Consider the following 16,959-nt stretch of genomic DNA (forward strand, 5'->3'; position numbering starts at 1 on the left):
TTGCGCCGGAGACACTTTCCCTGAGTGTGAACTTAATTACTCTGTCAAAGTGGAGACTCATTAGTGCCTCGCTAAGACTCCTGTACTCTGGGAAACACGCAGCACGCTCATCCAGCCGGCTAACACGCCAGCACCTGATAACAACTTGTTTTCCATTTAAACACCTTGCTTTTCTCTCTAAACAGCTTCTTCTTTCTTCATTAAGTAGACAGAGATGTATTTCTGTGGGTGATCGTGTCTCTGTAGGGGTGATGTGGCGTAGCGGCTAACCATGATGCCTAACCCCGAGCTAAACCTGAGGGGATTGTTCCTATAACAAGTGTACTGTGAGTCGCTCTGGATGAAACTGTCCACTACATGTGCTACCTACTGAGCACTTTGGCCCAGGCTAATGCACTGCTGCTACTTATATCACGCACAAAAAGATGTACTTTACTGTTAATGAGAAAGTCAGTATAGTTTTGAGTGTACAGCGAAATTTGGCCCATATTTCCAGTGACTATCACATCATAAATATGCATGTGGATATAAATAAAGGCATGAATACTGTTATAAATAAATCCTTAAAAAAACTATATCTAACAACTTCAGCTAAATTAAAAAAAATAAAAATAAATGCTACATTTAAATAACTAAATAAACATAACTTCAGCTAAATAAATACACAAGCAGATAAATAAATAAATAACTTAAAGAATAAAACTGATTAATAAATAAAATGACTTCAGCATAAAATAAATAAATAATTATTTTAACGTCATCTAAATGCATAAGACATTAATACAAAACTTCTGCTGAATTAATAAAAAGAACTAATTTAGGCTAAACTAAATAGATAAATAACTCCAGCCAAATATATAAATAACTGAAGCTAAATAAAAATTAAATAAATAAAATAACTTCAGCTTAATGACTGCACAAATAAATAAATAAAATGCAGAATGACTGAATGAATTTAAATATCTTCAGATTAATAAAAGCACAAGTAAAAATACAAATAAATACTTCAAATTAAGCTAAATAAAATAAATTAATTAAAATTACGTTAGTTTATTTATAACATTTAAATATCTAATTTAAATCCAGCTAAATAAATACATAATTTGTAAATGAAAAATAAATTATGCTAACTAAAAATTACTTTAGCTGAAAAATGAATGTTGCAAACAATTTCGGCCAGTTTTCCATTGATGTGCTCTTCATAGCTAGGTTTAGTTGTCATTTTGGAGACTGCACTTGAGCCAGGCTTGTACCCACACATTAAAAAACAAATGTTCTGCCATGTCAGTAGTTAATGTGAAAGAGAAAACTGACTGTAGAAGACAGTTTATGCTAAATCTTGCTCCAGAGTCCCTTAAACAGCACATACTGCTGCAGGAAATCTCAATGTAAAGTCTCTCCTATAGATCTGAGGGAGAACATGAGCCAGATGCTGCTGACACACATCCTGACCCCCGGTAAACAGTGGCAGCCTGACTTCATTTGAACTTCACACGCTTGCTTGCTCTTTGCAGCAGGAGCCGGAGAAAACAACAAGATCAAAGTCAGACTCAGTGGAGTAATTCCTCAGCCGTACTCGACAGTACTCACCACGGGCGTCTCCTCACATCATACAGGTCAATCTTGTTGGGCGCTCTCCACTTTGTGGCTACAGAGAGAACAGGACACACTCAGAGTTTGCTGGCAGAACTGGATGCACTATGGTTTACAGCTGAAGAGCTTTACCGGGGTAGTATCTGGTGACTCCGGTGGCGCTGCCGAACACCTGCCAGCGCAGCGAAGGATCCTCACGACTGTTTTCAATGAAGACCCTCTCCAGAGACTGAGTCCAGTTCAGCTCGTTCAGGATCGTGGGAGCTGCGGGACACACCAAAAACACCATTATGAAACATCATATTCTAAGCTTCAAGCATACAAATATGATTTACATTTTGCTGTTAATTCATATATTTTCAGTCTTTTTAGTTATTATATACACTAAAGTTCAAAATGGTGTCAGTATGTTTTTTTTTTCTTTTTTTTTAAGAAATGAGTACTTTTTTTCAGCAAAGGTGCATTAAATTGATCAAAGGATACATTAAAGGCAATTATAATGTCTATTTCAAATAAATTCTGCAATGTTTTCACAAAATGTTATGCTATTTATTACAGTATTAAATTTTTTTAATCATTGATAATGATCAGAAATGTTTTTTGTGCAGCAAATCATCATTCAAGATTGATTTCTGACACTGAGGACTGGAGTAATGATGCTGACAATTCAGCTTTACATCAGGAAGAATTAAAGAATAACATTAATGTAATGAATACATTATAATTCAAATATATTTAACAAATAGAAAGCAATTATTTTAAATTGTAATAATATATCACAATATTACAGTTTTTACTGAATTTTTGATCAAATAAATGCAGCCTTGGTGAGCAGAAGAAACTTCTTTGAAAGACATTTTAAAATCTTAATCTCAAACATTTGAATCGTAGTGCATTTAAATTTAATTTTCATCCTTATTATACAATTTTGCATCATTTTTCTAAATGTCTTTACAATTGTATATGTGCTTCTTATAAATAAAATATTCATTATTATAAAACATGTTTTTGCTTGATTTAAGAGAATCCATAGAGGTGATCTGCTGAAGAACATGCAAACCGAAAGGGAACATGACCTTTTAAACCACTGACAAACAAATCTCCTTATATCCACAAACAATATCAATCCAAAAAACAAAAAGCAGATATTTCTGATAACAGAGACACACACGTCAGAACTCCATAAATATGGAAATATCCAGAGAAGCACTCGTGACTGTTGTGCAAGGTCATCAGTGTATGAGGAGAAACTGCTTGCTGCTGATCCACACACACTCTTAAAGGAGAAACCAGGAGAGGTTTACAATAGGAGAAGATCTTATTTATTCTCTAGCTCTGAATCTACAGCTGCTTTAAAGAAGCAAAGATGCAATATAACATCTTACCTGTTTTACATTTAATAGGTGGCATGAGATCATATTATTGAACATTATTTGTATACACTCCTGCCAAAACAGGTCACTTTTATTCCATTATGGTCTTAAAAGAGGAAAACAGTACATTTTAAAGTTAAGACTACCATTCGGTAAGTTTTGGGTCTGAAATAATGTGAAATAATTGCAATTTAAAATGTTTTGCATTTGAATATATTTGTAAATGTAATGAATTCCTGTTATGTAGAGCAGAATTTTCAAAACAATTGCGTCTAATATTTGTTTGATATTTATTCATGATTTTTTTGATGAATAGACAGTTTAAAAGAATAGCATTTATTTGAAACAGAAAACTTTTTAGCATTATAAATGTCTTTTATGTCACTGAATAAAAGTATATAAGTATATATAAGTATATAAAAGTATATAAAAAAAGAATTCTGACCCCAAACTTCTGAACAGTAGCATATAAATGTTTAGCAGTACACTAGCTTTTAGATGACCTTAAATCTAACAGAACTAATCTAAAAGCCACAAAAACATCTTTTTGATTTCAGAGGTCTTTGTGCTTGGTCATAAAGTTAATAAATCCATCATAAGGTTAGATCAGCAAGGCAGAAAATGCCCTTTATAAAAATAAAAAAACACAACTGGGTCTGAAAAGAAAGCCAGCAGTCTAACCAACAACAGTCTTAGAAGACTGAGCAAATGTTTAATGTGCACTTATATCTTAGCTCTTCATAAGAAGTCTCATTAGATTGGGTTGTGTCTTGATATCTTCCAACCTCCGTACACTGTGACCCAGGCGTACAGTATGTGCACTAGCTTCATTTCACTGACAGCTCTCTGCAATCCTACTCTACTTTTGTCTACAGCAGTTTGTCTCAGAGAGCAAGTAAAACTTTTGCAGCGTGTCTCACTCTCCGCTGTCTGTGTGTACCTGCGGCTGTCTGCTCCGCTCAGCTCTCTGTTGTTCCCCTCTGTCTCTGTTTGTTACGCTCAGCGTGTCACTAATGTCTCTCCATCTTTCGTGCTCCCTCCGTCACCAGTGTCCGATCCACAGCTACCCACCTACATGACACGCAGCGCAAACACTGACCTGACGCTGCCAGAAAACATCCTCCTCCGTCCATCTCTTCCTCTTCTCTTTCCCTTCACATCCTTCTTATTGAACTAACACATCTCTCATTCACTTCCTTAATCTCTGCTTCCTCACACAAGCATATGCTATCTATCTATCTGTCTATCTATCTGTCTGTCTGTCTGTCTGTCTATCTTGCACTTGTTTCTATATTTTCAGAGACATTGGAAATAGCATGCTAGCCATCTCCTCATACTATCTCTGCAGTGTGCATTATGTATACAGTTCCCAGTATGTTAACTTTTTTGTATGCATGGAATAACTGGATGATCAACTACATTTGACAAAATGTGCATGCATGTATGGATGCAACCAGAGAACATGAGACTGCATCACATATTGCAATGCAGTTCTTATTTAGTGAGATGCGATTGAAAAATAAATAAATATTTAAATAAAAAAAACAAAAAAACAGAAAAGAAAAATTAATTAATTACAAACAGCAGTTACGTGAATATACGTTATAATGTCATTTATTTCTGCGATGCAAAGCTGAATTTTCAGCATCATTACTACAGTCTTCAGTGTCACTCTAATATACTGATATGCTGCCCAAGAAACATTTCTGATTATTATCAATGTTGAAAACAGTTGTGCGGTTTCATTTTTTGATACATATACATTTTCAGGATTCTTTTCTAAACAGAATGTTCAAAAGAACAGTATGAAATACAAATCTTGTTAGTACTTAACATAACTAACAACTGGTTAAAGTGCACAAATTCTAAATCAGTAGCTCTGCTCCAGATAATATTTACTCTTATATTTAAGTATCTAATGTTTAAGGGTGTCTTTGAGTCAAGGATGCAGCGGTAGGCTCCCACACACACTGTTTACAGCATTATCAGACACACACAGGGTGGCATATGCAGATTCAACCAAACCAGAGAGGACAGCAGCTGACACACACACACACACACACACACACACACACACACACAGGGCTGTCAGGCACAGGTCGTCTAAGCAGAATTACGAGGGCAGGGTAGATAAGAAAACAGACGCAAAACAAAGGTCCGGTTGATTTATTTACCGAGGACGTGACGTGCACTGGACAATTGATAAAAAGAAAAATATCCTCTGAGGGAGTATTTTGTGTGGCAGGGTGGAACTACATGGGGACCATCCTTCAAAATAAGAGCGTGTGTGAGAATCCATCACACACAATCCCTCAGACACTTTGAAGAGCAGCGGTTGTGCCGAACGCTCGCTCTGTTATGATGCAAAGCGGCACACCAGGAGCGGCCCGGGTTACGAGGCCGATTTATGGGGTGTGCTGAGAGCCAGAAATCCTTCATAACCGATCCTGTCATGCTTATTACTCAGCAAAACAGCCCTACAGGACTCCATGTGCTGGATGAGAGCTGTTCAGTGCAGCTGCTGAATGATGGACCATATACAAATCATATACAAATCTGTAGTTACTAACATGTGCACACATAAAGAGGCTATAGTTATACTCTTCATTTTAGAATAACCTTTACGAACCATTTTATTAAATCAATCTACAAAATGGATAATCCTGATTCTAATTTTTTATAAATATTTAGCAAATATTTAATTGAATATATATTCTTTTGAAAATGTTCTATATTTATTTATTTAATCTATTTAAAAATAAATAGATTAGGCAATACATTTTTCTTTAAAGGGTTAGTTCATCCAAAAATGAAAATGATGTGATTAATGACTCATATCTTTCCAAGCCCGCAAGACCTCCATTCATCTTCAGAACACAGTTTAAGATATTTTAGATTTAGTCCGAGAGCTTTCTGTCCTTACGGGTTTGGAACGACATGAGCGCGAGTCATTAATGACATAATTTTCAATTTTCATCCTTTAAATAATAACAATTTTAACGATATTTTTAAATTTTAAAATCAACAACAATTTTTTTTTTTTTGGTGAGCTTAGTTTTTTTATCTGTTTTATGTTATACATTTTTATGCGAAATGTGTTTTTATGCTTTATATTTTATGGTGCTTGTAATGTGTCATGAAAAACATCCATAAATGTGTACTATCATATTGTATTAATTTAAAAACTTTTTCAACTATTTTCTGTTTGAAGAAGTTTTAGAACTAGTCAGCCAGCTCTCATTTCTTTCGTTTGGCAAAATTATAAGAACATCATGTACAACTTTATAGAAAAAAAAAATGCTTACAAAATTAGCATTCAATCCAACTCAGACATAAATTTTTTTTGATACAATCACCCAATCCTACTGTCAGTTTAGCTGTTTAACAACTTTACACATGCTCTCCCATTCTGTGTTTGCTACACAATCACATTCACAGCTCTCAAACTGAAGCATCCACATCTCATCCACACCGGAGCACATCAAGGCCAGAGACGACCAGACACACCTGCTATCAGTGTCAGCGGTCTGTCAGAGCAGCGGATCATACGTCTCACACACACACACACACACACACACACACTGACCTCGGGTGATGGAGAACAACAGAACAAGAACCCTACAAACCACAGCAAAAACCAACCACATACAGTATTCATCTTCTTTTTACAAAGGTTCCCACAAGAACAACAGGAATAAACGACTGCTTACAGAGCGCTGAATCTCAGAACTGTTGGAAGAAAATGGAAAGGGGGAAAAAGCTTTAATTAAAATGATACTGTAACCAATAAACAGCGGATATATAATTTGTGAATGTGCTGCTGAATGAAGGAAGGCGTTAGCTGCGTTAAGGTTTTTAATTAGTGTGGCGGAGAGCGATAGTGCCCCTTCACTGAGCAGGACGAGCGTGTGGAGCGAGGAGGAGGAGGAGGCGCTGAAGAGAAAACCACTTCAAATCCAGTTTATAGCAGTCCCACTTCTTCATCTCAAAGGGGGTTCGGTTATATCTGGCTTCCAGCAGAGGGAAGAAAATGAAATCTTGGATCGGCACGCACACAGATGCTGTGATTGACACGGCTCTGATAGTCCTGGTAATGACACGGTCAGGCTGTACACAAACTAGAAGCATGTAAAACACCATTACAGGTCATCTAACACTACCTATGAAACCAGAATTATAAAGTGCATTATATTGGCACTCTTAATTCACTATAATCCATTCATTATGCCTTATACTACACCGTACAGTCAGTTGTTTGTTCTCATAAATCACTTTAAACATTATTATTCCAAATGAATTCATATTAATACCAGTTAATATTCATGATAAAATAGCTTATAATAATTTTTGTATTTTATATGTACAGTACATGCTCATTTGTAAAAAAGGAAAATAAAATAATAAAATAAAATAAACATTGAAAGCGATCACTTATGGTTCAAAATGTATTACAGTTAAATTGGTTACAATTTATATATACATGCTCCTAGTCTAATTTTGTCTAAAACTTGAAATTTGTTCTTTATTTTTCTTTTTTTTACTATAACATTTATTACAGTACATTTTCTTTTTTATATTGACATGTTCCTGGTCTTATTTTCTAATGTTTTGTGTAAAATCAGTCATCAGTCACTTTGAATTAAAAATGAAGTGCTAGTGTTGGTATGTCAACCTGCATGTCTTGATATTTTATTCCCCACAGATGGTTACAATCAAACCAGACTTCCTCTCACTCATCTGTTCTTGGTTGGTTTTTCCTTCTCTGAGAGGAACGGTGAAAAACGGTCGTCCTCATCCGCGGGAGGTGCTAATCCGCTCAAGCTGCTTCTCCTCGTCCTTTCATCCACACACACAATTAGTCTTTCAATTTCACTTTAATAAGCACCATTTCCAACAGTATCTCCAACAACAATTGAGACGGGGACAGTTTCTTACAGCGGGGATTAAAATCAAAGACGTTTGCTCAGAATAATAACGAACGAACTTGATCTGTATTAGCATACGTGTCAGGACTCTGTCAGCTGAGCTAATCTGCTGGAGTCGAGCTGAAGATATGATAGTCTTCATCACTGGAGGAGTGGACTAACAGACAGAAGGGTCTTCACACAGATGTTACAACTAATCTCAAATACTGGATATCATGCAGCAACTTTAAAGGCATGACCAATCCATTTACATCTATATACTCCAAACTAAACCAACTTCAGGTAGACTGTCAAACACTATTACAGTAAAACTATGGATCTTTACTGTAGAAAATGATACACACACATACACACACTCAAACACACTCTTGTCCTAGAAAAAGATGAGATTAATAGACAAACAAATTGGGTTAACACTTTGGGTTAAATTCACGTTTTGTGCTCAAAATTACTTAAACTTAGATACTTCACATTTAATTCTGGGATCTCATCCACATCCAATATTTTTATTTCAAAATTTAGGTTAACATTTGTTAACACTTTAGTATAGGGTCCAATTCACACTAATAACTACTTGCTTATTAGCATGTCTATTATTAACATATTGACTGTTTATTAGCGCTTATAAAGTACATATAATGCATGACATCCATGATCCTACCCAATACCCTAAACTTAACAACTACCTTATAAACTATTAATAAGCAGCAAATAAGGGGTTAACTGAGGCAAAAGTCATAGTTAATTGTTAGTTAATAGTGAGAATTGGACCCTAAAATAAAGTGTTACCTAACAATTTTTATAGTTAACACTTAAAAGCTCCCATTGGTTAACATTAGTTAATGCATTAACTTACAATGAGCAATATATTTATTGTATTTGTTTAAATTAAATCATTCTTCATTAAAATTAACAGTATTTCTTACATTGTTTTTGTTAATAAATTAATTTGTAGAAGCCTTTGATAATCTTTGTTAATCTGTGTTAATAATAATAAACTATTTATTGTTAATCTTAGTTAATGCATTAATTTACATAAACCGACAATGAGCAATACATTTTTTATTATTAATATTAACAGTACTGACAGTATATTAACATTATTTATTATTCGTAGTAGGAGTTATTTATCTTTGTTAATGTTTGTTAATGAAAATAAAACTGTTCATTGTTAGTTCAGGTCCCATTATTTACTGTTAGTTAATGGATTCAATAACATTAACAACGAGCAATACATTTGTTGCAGCATTTTTTATTATCAATATTAATAATATTGTTTATAAATTTGTATTAGTAGTAGTGGCTATTAATCTTTTTGAATGCTTGTTAATAAAAATAAAACTATTCATTGTTCGTTCGTGTTAGTTCAGGTCCCATTAGTTAATATTAGTAAATGTGTTAACTAATTGTTGCAGCATTTATAATTAGCACTATTAATAATATTAGTACTAGTAGTTATTAATCTTTGATAACATTAGTTAAAAATTTAAACTATTTATTGGCAGTTCATGTTAGATAAGTTACATTTTTTAATGAATTGAATAACATTAACATTGAGCAATACATGTGTTGCAGCATTTATTATTAGTAATATTAACAATATTTTTTATTATACGTTTTTTTATTAGTAAAAGTTGTTATTTATCTATTAACGTTATTTAAAAAAATGTGTATTGTTGGTTCAGTTTAAAACATTTATTGGTTTATAAGTTATTAGTAATTGGTCAAACTAAGACTAATAAATTCTTTCAGAAATATATTTTTTTAATGTTAACATATGGAAGCTTTTGTAAAGTGTTGCTAAGAGATGAAGTTAAATATAGAAGAGCTGTTCATTATGAAAGAGCCACATCCGAGCGCTGGAGATTTTCAGTTGTATTTCTCTAACATCGCTCCGTCCACCTCACTGTGGCTTTCCTCCAGTGTCCCTTCAGTAATAGGCGTCGATAATTAGACGGAAACTGTTTGGCTGTTTGACCCGTGCTAATTAGAAAGTTTGCAGACTTGGCAGCGGAATTCATCGGCGGCATAATGAATCATAAAACGGTTCATTACAGGCGGGCAAGGAAATGTTTTCAATCTCAATAAATGGCCAAGGAGGCCTGGCAGAGCCGCCAAAGCTGGACTCACACACACGCCGGCCCATTTACTGCATGAAGGAGAGTGACACACACACACACACACAGAAAGTTTCTGCTTTGGTCTCACATCAGCACCACACAATGCATCAGCTAAAGCCTGACTGAGCGTCTGGATAAAGGCAGCTGTGGAGAGTTTCTGACGGGACACAACCCTGTCTGGGACAAAGAGAAACACTGCGTTTGTGGTTCTGCTCTCATTTATTAGAGGGGAAAAAAACACTCTCACACTGTAAAACCTAACAGTCATATTTATTAAATGGAATGAGTTCATTTCACTCAAATAAGAGACTAATTAGTCTCTCTTGCCTCCCCTGAGTCCACTGGTGGGGGGTAATTGAGAATGAATCGGGGAACCTCATCACGATCACAATATGACTGCATGATGATCATGGTTATTATCGTCTGTGATTGGTTCATATGATAAATCCTGGCTCTTGTGTTTGTGTGTTTCCATGTGCATTAATAAATAACATCATGGTGTTAATGGGAAAATTCACGTAAAAAAACTCACACACTTGGGTATAACCACTTTATGTTAAAATAAAACTGAAATGGCCAGAAAGCATGATCTGTGGGAGTTTTTTGTGAGTAATCAGCTAGGTGAAATTTACAGTAAATCTCTCTGTGTCCAATATTTAATGAGCTTTGACGACCCCAAAAATACAAAAATAGATCATAGTTAACAATAGAAAAAAAACAGCTGAACATAAGTTCACTAATAAAGCATATTATTTAATTGTAACTGCCTTGCATTATTATTTTGGAATAAGTGTAAAATGCTAATTTGAAATATATATATATATATATATTCAAAGCTCTTAATGCAACATATTAACGGTTTTGACAGTTACTGGATATCGTTTTACACTTTTATCATTTTTTTCACTCTCTATTCTAATTCTATTCTTTAAAAAAAAATCCCCTTTTAGACTTAGCACTATATTCATTTACTAACTGGTTGTTTTCTTTAAAAAATAAATAAAATAAAAAATCTATTTAATAAAAAGGGACTATTTTATTATACATTTGTGTGTTCTGACCATTTTCATGCGTATTACATCAATCTAGTCTATGTAGAGCAAAAGTCTGTCACTTATGAGGACCCATCTCTGATAGACCCAGTAATAGAGTATTAATAACAGATCCATTAATAGAGTAAACGGGGACAATTTTGGATTTGATTTAGGATTTCTGATAGCTATAAGCCACTTACAGTGATTTTACCATGCTGAAGTGAAGCAAGTAGGGTTTCAGTTTTTTCCCTCTCCAGTTAAATTTACTTTGCAGGACTATCTACAAGCTCCGCTCTCTGTTTCTGGTTTATCTAGATGTGTTCATCCGCTGAACTCCTAACCCACCCTCCGAGAGTCAGGTCAGGACATCTCTGTTGTCATGGTGATGTTTAATCCCTGTTCCTGTTGATTATTTTAATGCTGTTTTCCTCCTCCTCCTCCGCTGTCCTCTAAGCCAACTTAGCAGCGTGAGCCGCAGAGAGGTGGAGAGGTTATCACTCAGGCCTTTATTGAACTACAATTTAAAGCTGAAAATCTTTGCCTGAGCCCGATGGGACCCGATGGGTTCGGGCTTAATTTCTATAATCTTGCGCAGGCTTGGGTCTGACTCGGGTTTGCGGTCCGGTTTGCGAGGTAAATGAGCGGTCATGTGATGTGTTTCGATTAGCGCGAGAAAGATGCGGACATGGATGCTGAGTAGGTGAAACGGAGGCTTGCTTCTGGTGATTAGGTTTTGGTTGCACCAGCAACTAAAGCAAAGTCTGAGGTGTGGAAAAGTTTTGACCGTGTTTATAATGAGAATAATGACGCACCATCAAGGAGCGCGCTGAAGACATCTACAGTGGATTCAATCATTTTCCTCCACAAAAACATGAAGGCTTAGCCTAATCTCTGTGAGTAAAGGTTTTTTAAATGATAAATATACAGTATATTCATTGAGTTTTAAATGCATAATGTGGAGTATTTACGCTAATGTTGGCATTATTCTTTTATTAAATGTCAGCTGCTGGTGGCGAAGCAAATCCGGAGCCTTTATCTTAATTTTTTTATTGCCAAATACCCATCTTAATTTAAAATGTATCTTAATTTAATTTGTTGAAAAAAACTGTTTTTTTGGTGCGTTGGTCTATTTATAGGGTAAATGAGCCTATGTCTATTTAGAGTGCTGAGATGTTGAGATGTTACAGAGGACTTTTTTTATTTCTTTATTCCAACTTCCAAGTGGCCTATAGTCTACGTTATTTATGAATAAATTATGTTAAAACAATTATAAATGACTCATTCTTGACAAAAGTCAAAAGAGCTGTGTGTGTGCGCACAATTGAATAATGTTGGGCTGTAAATGGGTTCAGGCTTTAAAAAAGCTGTCAATCAAAATGTTCTTGACGGGCTCGGGCATCCGGTCAGGCTGAACATTTATGGCCTGATTACAGCTCTACTACAATTCCCATGAGCCCACAGTCATGCCACATTACAGCGGACAGTCCAGACCTCACAAAACTCTGATTAAAACAGTCTGTGTATTGTTATGTTTGTTGTTGTATGTTTGTTATTAAATAGATATATAATTCAAGAAAAGAAGAAATACTTGTGTTTACAATTTTCTAAAGATTATATTATTAGTTATTTAAATTTTTGTTATAATTCTAGTTTTTTGTTGTATTTTGTCATTTTAATTTAGATTTATTATAGTAGAGAGAGAGAGAGAGAGTACTTAAGACTTCAACTTAAACTGAATGAAAATGAAACAAGTTTATTATTTTATTATTTTAGTTTATTTCAAGTTTTTTTTTATATATTTGGCTTTAGTTTTAGATTTATTTTTAGTTCACAATAATACTAACCCTGGTATATAGGCTACACTTAGAAATAAAAGTCAGCAAATCAAAATTGAGTATAATTTAATCTATTTAATTTTTAAAATAAAAATGATTTCAAGTAAATTTAAAGAAAAATTCATTAACCTGGTCTTAATGTGGACAAATTTAATTGTATTTGTTTAAATATATTAACTAAAATTTTTTAATAAAGTTAAATTACAAATAAAAGAGAATGATAAAAATTTAAGTTTCTTCATCATAAAATGCTTTGCCTTTAAAACTTTTAATGTTTTCTAATCATGCACCTAACAGTAAAATTTTAACTAAATAAAACTAAATAAATAAATCTTTTCAGCTAACAGAGTTGCTTTAGGCTCAAGTTTTGACAGGTTTACCAACCATGCCACGGATCCAATGCATTTCACTTCTACTCATGCAACAATTAGCTTGTTTTTAAAACAGGTAAATAGTCATCTAGAGCACAGCTGAAATATATTCTGTTCACAGTTTACACATCCTTCTCACATAACCTGTGTGATTGTTCTCAGGCAAAGAAACAATGTTATGCATCAGAGAGCTCTGAGACACAGTGACATGTGATGGTTATGTATTAGAGCACAGCAAAGGTAACAGCGTCCAAATGTTTGATCACAGTCTGCCAGCATCCATCTTCCAGCAATCATCCATTACCCATAAGCCCACAAACATCCACAGACAGATGGAGGAGGCACTCAGGATATTCTACAAACATCCGTCCTAGTCAACACACTAACAAATCACAGAGCCACACAGAAACACTCTCTAAACACCAAAAGAGTGAACATTTTTCTCCAAAAGCTGTACCCTTAACGTAAAATCTAGTTCATATATGTGTAGCATAAAACTGTCTGTTATTAAAGCGTTCTGTGTGCCTTTAAGATCACACGCACTGAATCTTCCTATCATTCGATGGACCGCTCAAGGGATTCCCGAGACATGCTATCAAAGATACAAGACTGTGATTCAGTTGTAAAATCCTCCACAGATATCAGACGGCTGGATATTTTCAGATACTCGGCATAAAATGAGAAATGAAAATGCTTCAGAACAGGAGGACAGAGGTAAAACACAGTTCATGTCTAAATGAATCCTACTAAACAGTACAGCCAGTCAACATTATACACTGTATATTTTTACTACACTATACACATAAAAGAAAATGTGCATAAGGAGCTTATCTGATCTTTAAAAATAAAGCTGATTTAACCAATGCCAGTTCATATAGATCTGAAGTTCTCAACTGTTGATTCACATCCCAGTCACAAGTTTAATCTAATAGAGTAGGAAAAAAACAATGAAATGCAATTACTAAATGGCAACTAACAATGTTATCATGCATGAGCATCATAGGCTTATTAATATATCCTGCATGGATCTTAAAGGGAGTGTGTGTGTCCAATCAAACTTTGCAAAATCCTCCTTCTCAAGTTAGTCAACATGGACAGCTTGAGTGACTTTCTCTCATCCTCAAAAACCATCAGCAGAAGTATGCAAAGTAAAATGTGATTGAATAACACAAGATGCAAATTTTAAATCACTGTTTTTCATTTGACTATATTGTCAAATTTAATATAATGAATGTCGTCACTGTCCCTTTTGATCAATTTAATGCATCCCTGCTGAATAAAAAAAATTAAGCTTTTGAACAGCAGTGTATGAGCTTGTTGTCAGTACTCACAGCCTTTGTAGATGTCAGTAGGAATCTGTACGGCTGTATATGAGTAGTTGACTTTGTTCTTGAAGTTGGGATCATCCACAAACTCCAAAGAAAGAGAGTTTGGGTTTTCCAAGAGGTTTTCTCCATCTTCATCATCCGGCTGCAACAAGAAGAAGCAGACAAACATCAGTGCGCGCACACACACACACCAAATGCATTGATTGACACACAGCAAACCTTTGTGCAGAAAATCACTTAGACACACACACACACATGCATCCATGATTAATTAGACAAACACTAATTACACAGACATGACAGGGGTAATCCTGCCTCCACAACTCAAAGGTGGCGGCTCTTTGGCGGAAAAGCGTAATACATCGCCAGTCTATTCATCCACGACACAATACAACAGCAGGTATCAAAGTGTTCGCAAATTGCAGAAAATCAATTAGCGTCGGCGATGGCTATCGCATTCACATTGAAGTCCTTCAGGCGATTAACCCTGTCAATGAATCACCACAATGACTGCTGAACGACGGCCGCTCTACCCTCTACTCGAGCCCGCCACACAGGCAGCTAATTAGCATTTTAATGCATCTCGAATTAAAATTCGACTCAAAAAATCTGCCTTTGATAGAACTTCAGTGAAAGTATCAAGCCAGCAAAAAATAAATAAACTGGATTTTAACAGTTTGCATTTATTAAATACCTCTTTCTTGTATGCTAAGCATAAGAATTAAGCCTATGCATACACTGCATGATAATTGCATTTAGTCTGAATGCTGTACTTTCATACTAGTTTCACACTAATATGTACACTGCCAGACAAAAGTTAGTATTAATTAGGATGTTGTAATGTTTTGAAGTCTTTTCTGCTCACTAAAGCCTGCATTTATTTGATCAAAAACACAGTACAATTATAATAAAATTGTCAAATATTATAACAATCTAAAATAAAGTTTTTTCTGTTTGAATACTTATTAAATGTATTCATGTGATCAAAGCTGAATGCAGCATCATTCCTCCATTCTTCAGTGTCACATGATCTTCAGAAATCATTCTAATATTCTAAAAAAGAGGATACGACCAGAAAATATCACCATCTCACAATGCAATGTGCACTTTATAATCAGTGTGACAAACAAACCTGAAATGATAATCATGATTCATATTTCTTTCATTATTTCAAGCACAAATTTTTTTTTTTACACAAAATTGGATTAAACATGAAAAATAAGCAAGAATAAGGCAATTGTTTCGTCTTTAATCTTGAATCTGACCTTTTCTTCAATAATTGTCAATACTCAATAATTTTCCATTCACTGTGCTTCATTAATCTTTCTCTTTGTCTCTGATTCTTCATCTCACAATCAAACCCCCTTGTCTTCATCGCAGGGTTAAGTGTGGTGTACAGTAATAGAGTGGCATGGGTTAATTGGGGTTGACGTAGTAAACACTGTTTGTTTGTTTTTTTGTTTTCCTCAAAATTAAATTCTAGCCTCCTGCCAAGTGTGAGGGCTGATTTATGGCCTGCCTTTAATTGTCTATTAAAATGCAATTATAAAGTGTTGTTGAGCCGAACATGGAGACGGTGGTTTTCCAATACCCCTCAATGTGACACAAACATGCACACACACATATAGGAGCCGGATAACCTTGTGAAAATGGGAAAACTGTTGGGATTTCTTTCAGTTTTCCTTGCAAATGATTTGAAATGACACGGTGCATTGACTTTACTCATGACTAGTTCATATCTGACTCTCTAGGTAATAATGTTTTGGCTCCATACATGATTCAGAGCATTAATAATCAGAAATTTTAGTAGGTCATGATTAAAGCTAACCTGAACAGGATTAAACAGTTGTTCAAACAGCAGTTTTCAAATAAGGATACTGTGTAGAGAAACTTAAAAGAACAGTTTATCCAAAATGTAAAATGTAATGTACAAATTTTCAGGCTGTTAAAAATGTGGATGAGTTTTGGATACATTTTTTATTATATTACTTGCTCACAATTGGATCCTCTGAATGGGTGCCGTCAGAATGAGAGTCCAAACAGCTGATAAAAAAATCGCAACAAACCACAACACTCCAGTCCGTCAATTAACATATTGTAAAGTCAAAACCTGCATGTTTGTAGGAAACAAATCCATCATTACAGTGTTTAAAACTTCAAACCATTGCTTCCGTCTAAAATAAAAGTCCATAATCCATAATAACACTTCCATCAGTGAAAAAGTTCACTGTAGTCAGGAGAGAAATATGCACAGATCAAACCATGTTTACAAGTGAAAACAGTTCAGAACAGTTCTTAACAGAGAAACAAGAGAACAACAGGGGATGGACATTTCACTGGAGGAAGTGTTATTATGGATTATAGACTCGTATTTTGGCCA

At 34.7% G+C, this 16,959-nt stretch overlaps 1 protein-coding gene across 3 annotated transcripts in view; it reads right to left on the minus strand.

Annotated features, from left to right (window-relative positions):
• Positions 1-16,959, minus strand: part of LOC113103988 (voltage-dependent calcium channel subunit alpha-2/delta-2) — a 259,966-nt gene that overhangs the window by 51,521 nt on the left and 191,486 nt on the right. For all 3 annotated transcript variants that reach the window (XM_026266026.1, XM_026266024.1, XM_026266025.1), the window contains exons 6-8: positions 14,583-14,721; positions 1,726-1,857; positions 1,591-1,648 (exon numbers count right to left, since the gene is read on the minus strand). In XM_026266026.1, coding sequence (XP_026121811.1) covers positions 1,591-1,648; positions 1,726-1,857; positions 14,583-14,721 — 329 coding nt within the window. The remainder of the gene's footprint in view (positions 1-1,590; positions 1,649-1,725; positions 1,858-14,582; positions 14,722-16,959) is intronic.

This window comes from Carassius auratus, chromosome 6 (assembly GCF_003368295.1).
Source record: "Carassius auratus strain Wakin chromosome 6, ASM336829v1, whole genome shotgun sequence".
Classification (NCBI taxonomy): Eukaryota; Metazoa; Chordata; class Actinopteri; order Cypriniformes; family Cyprinidae; genus Carassius; species Carassius auratus.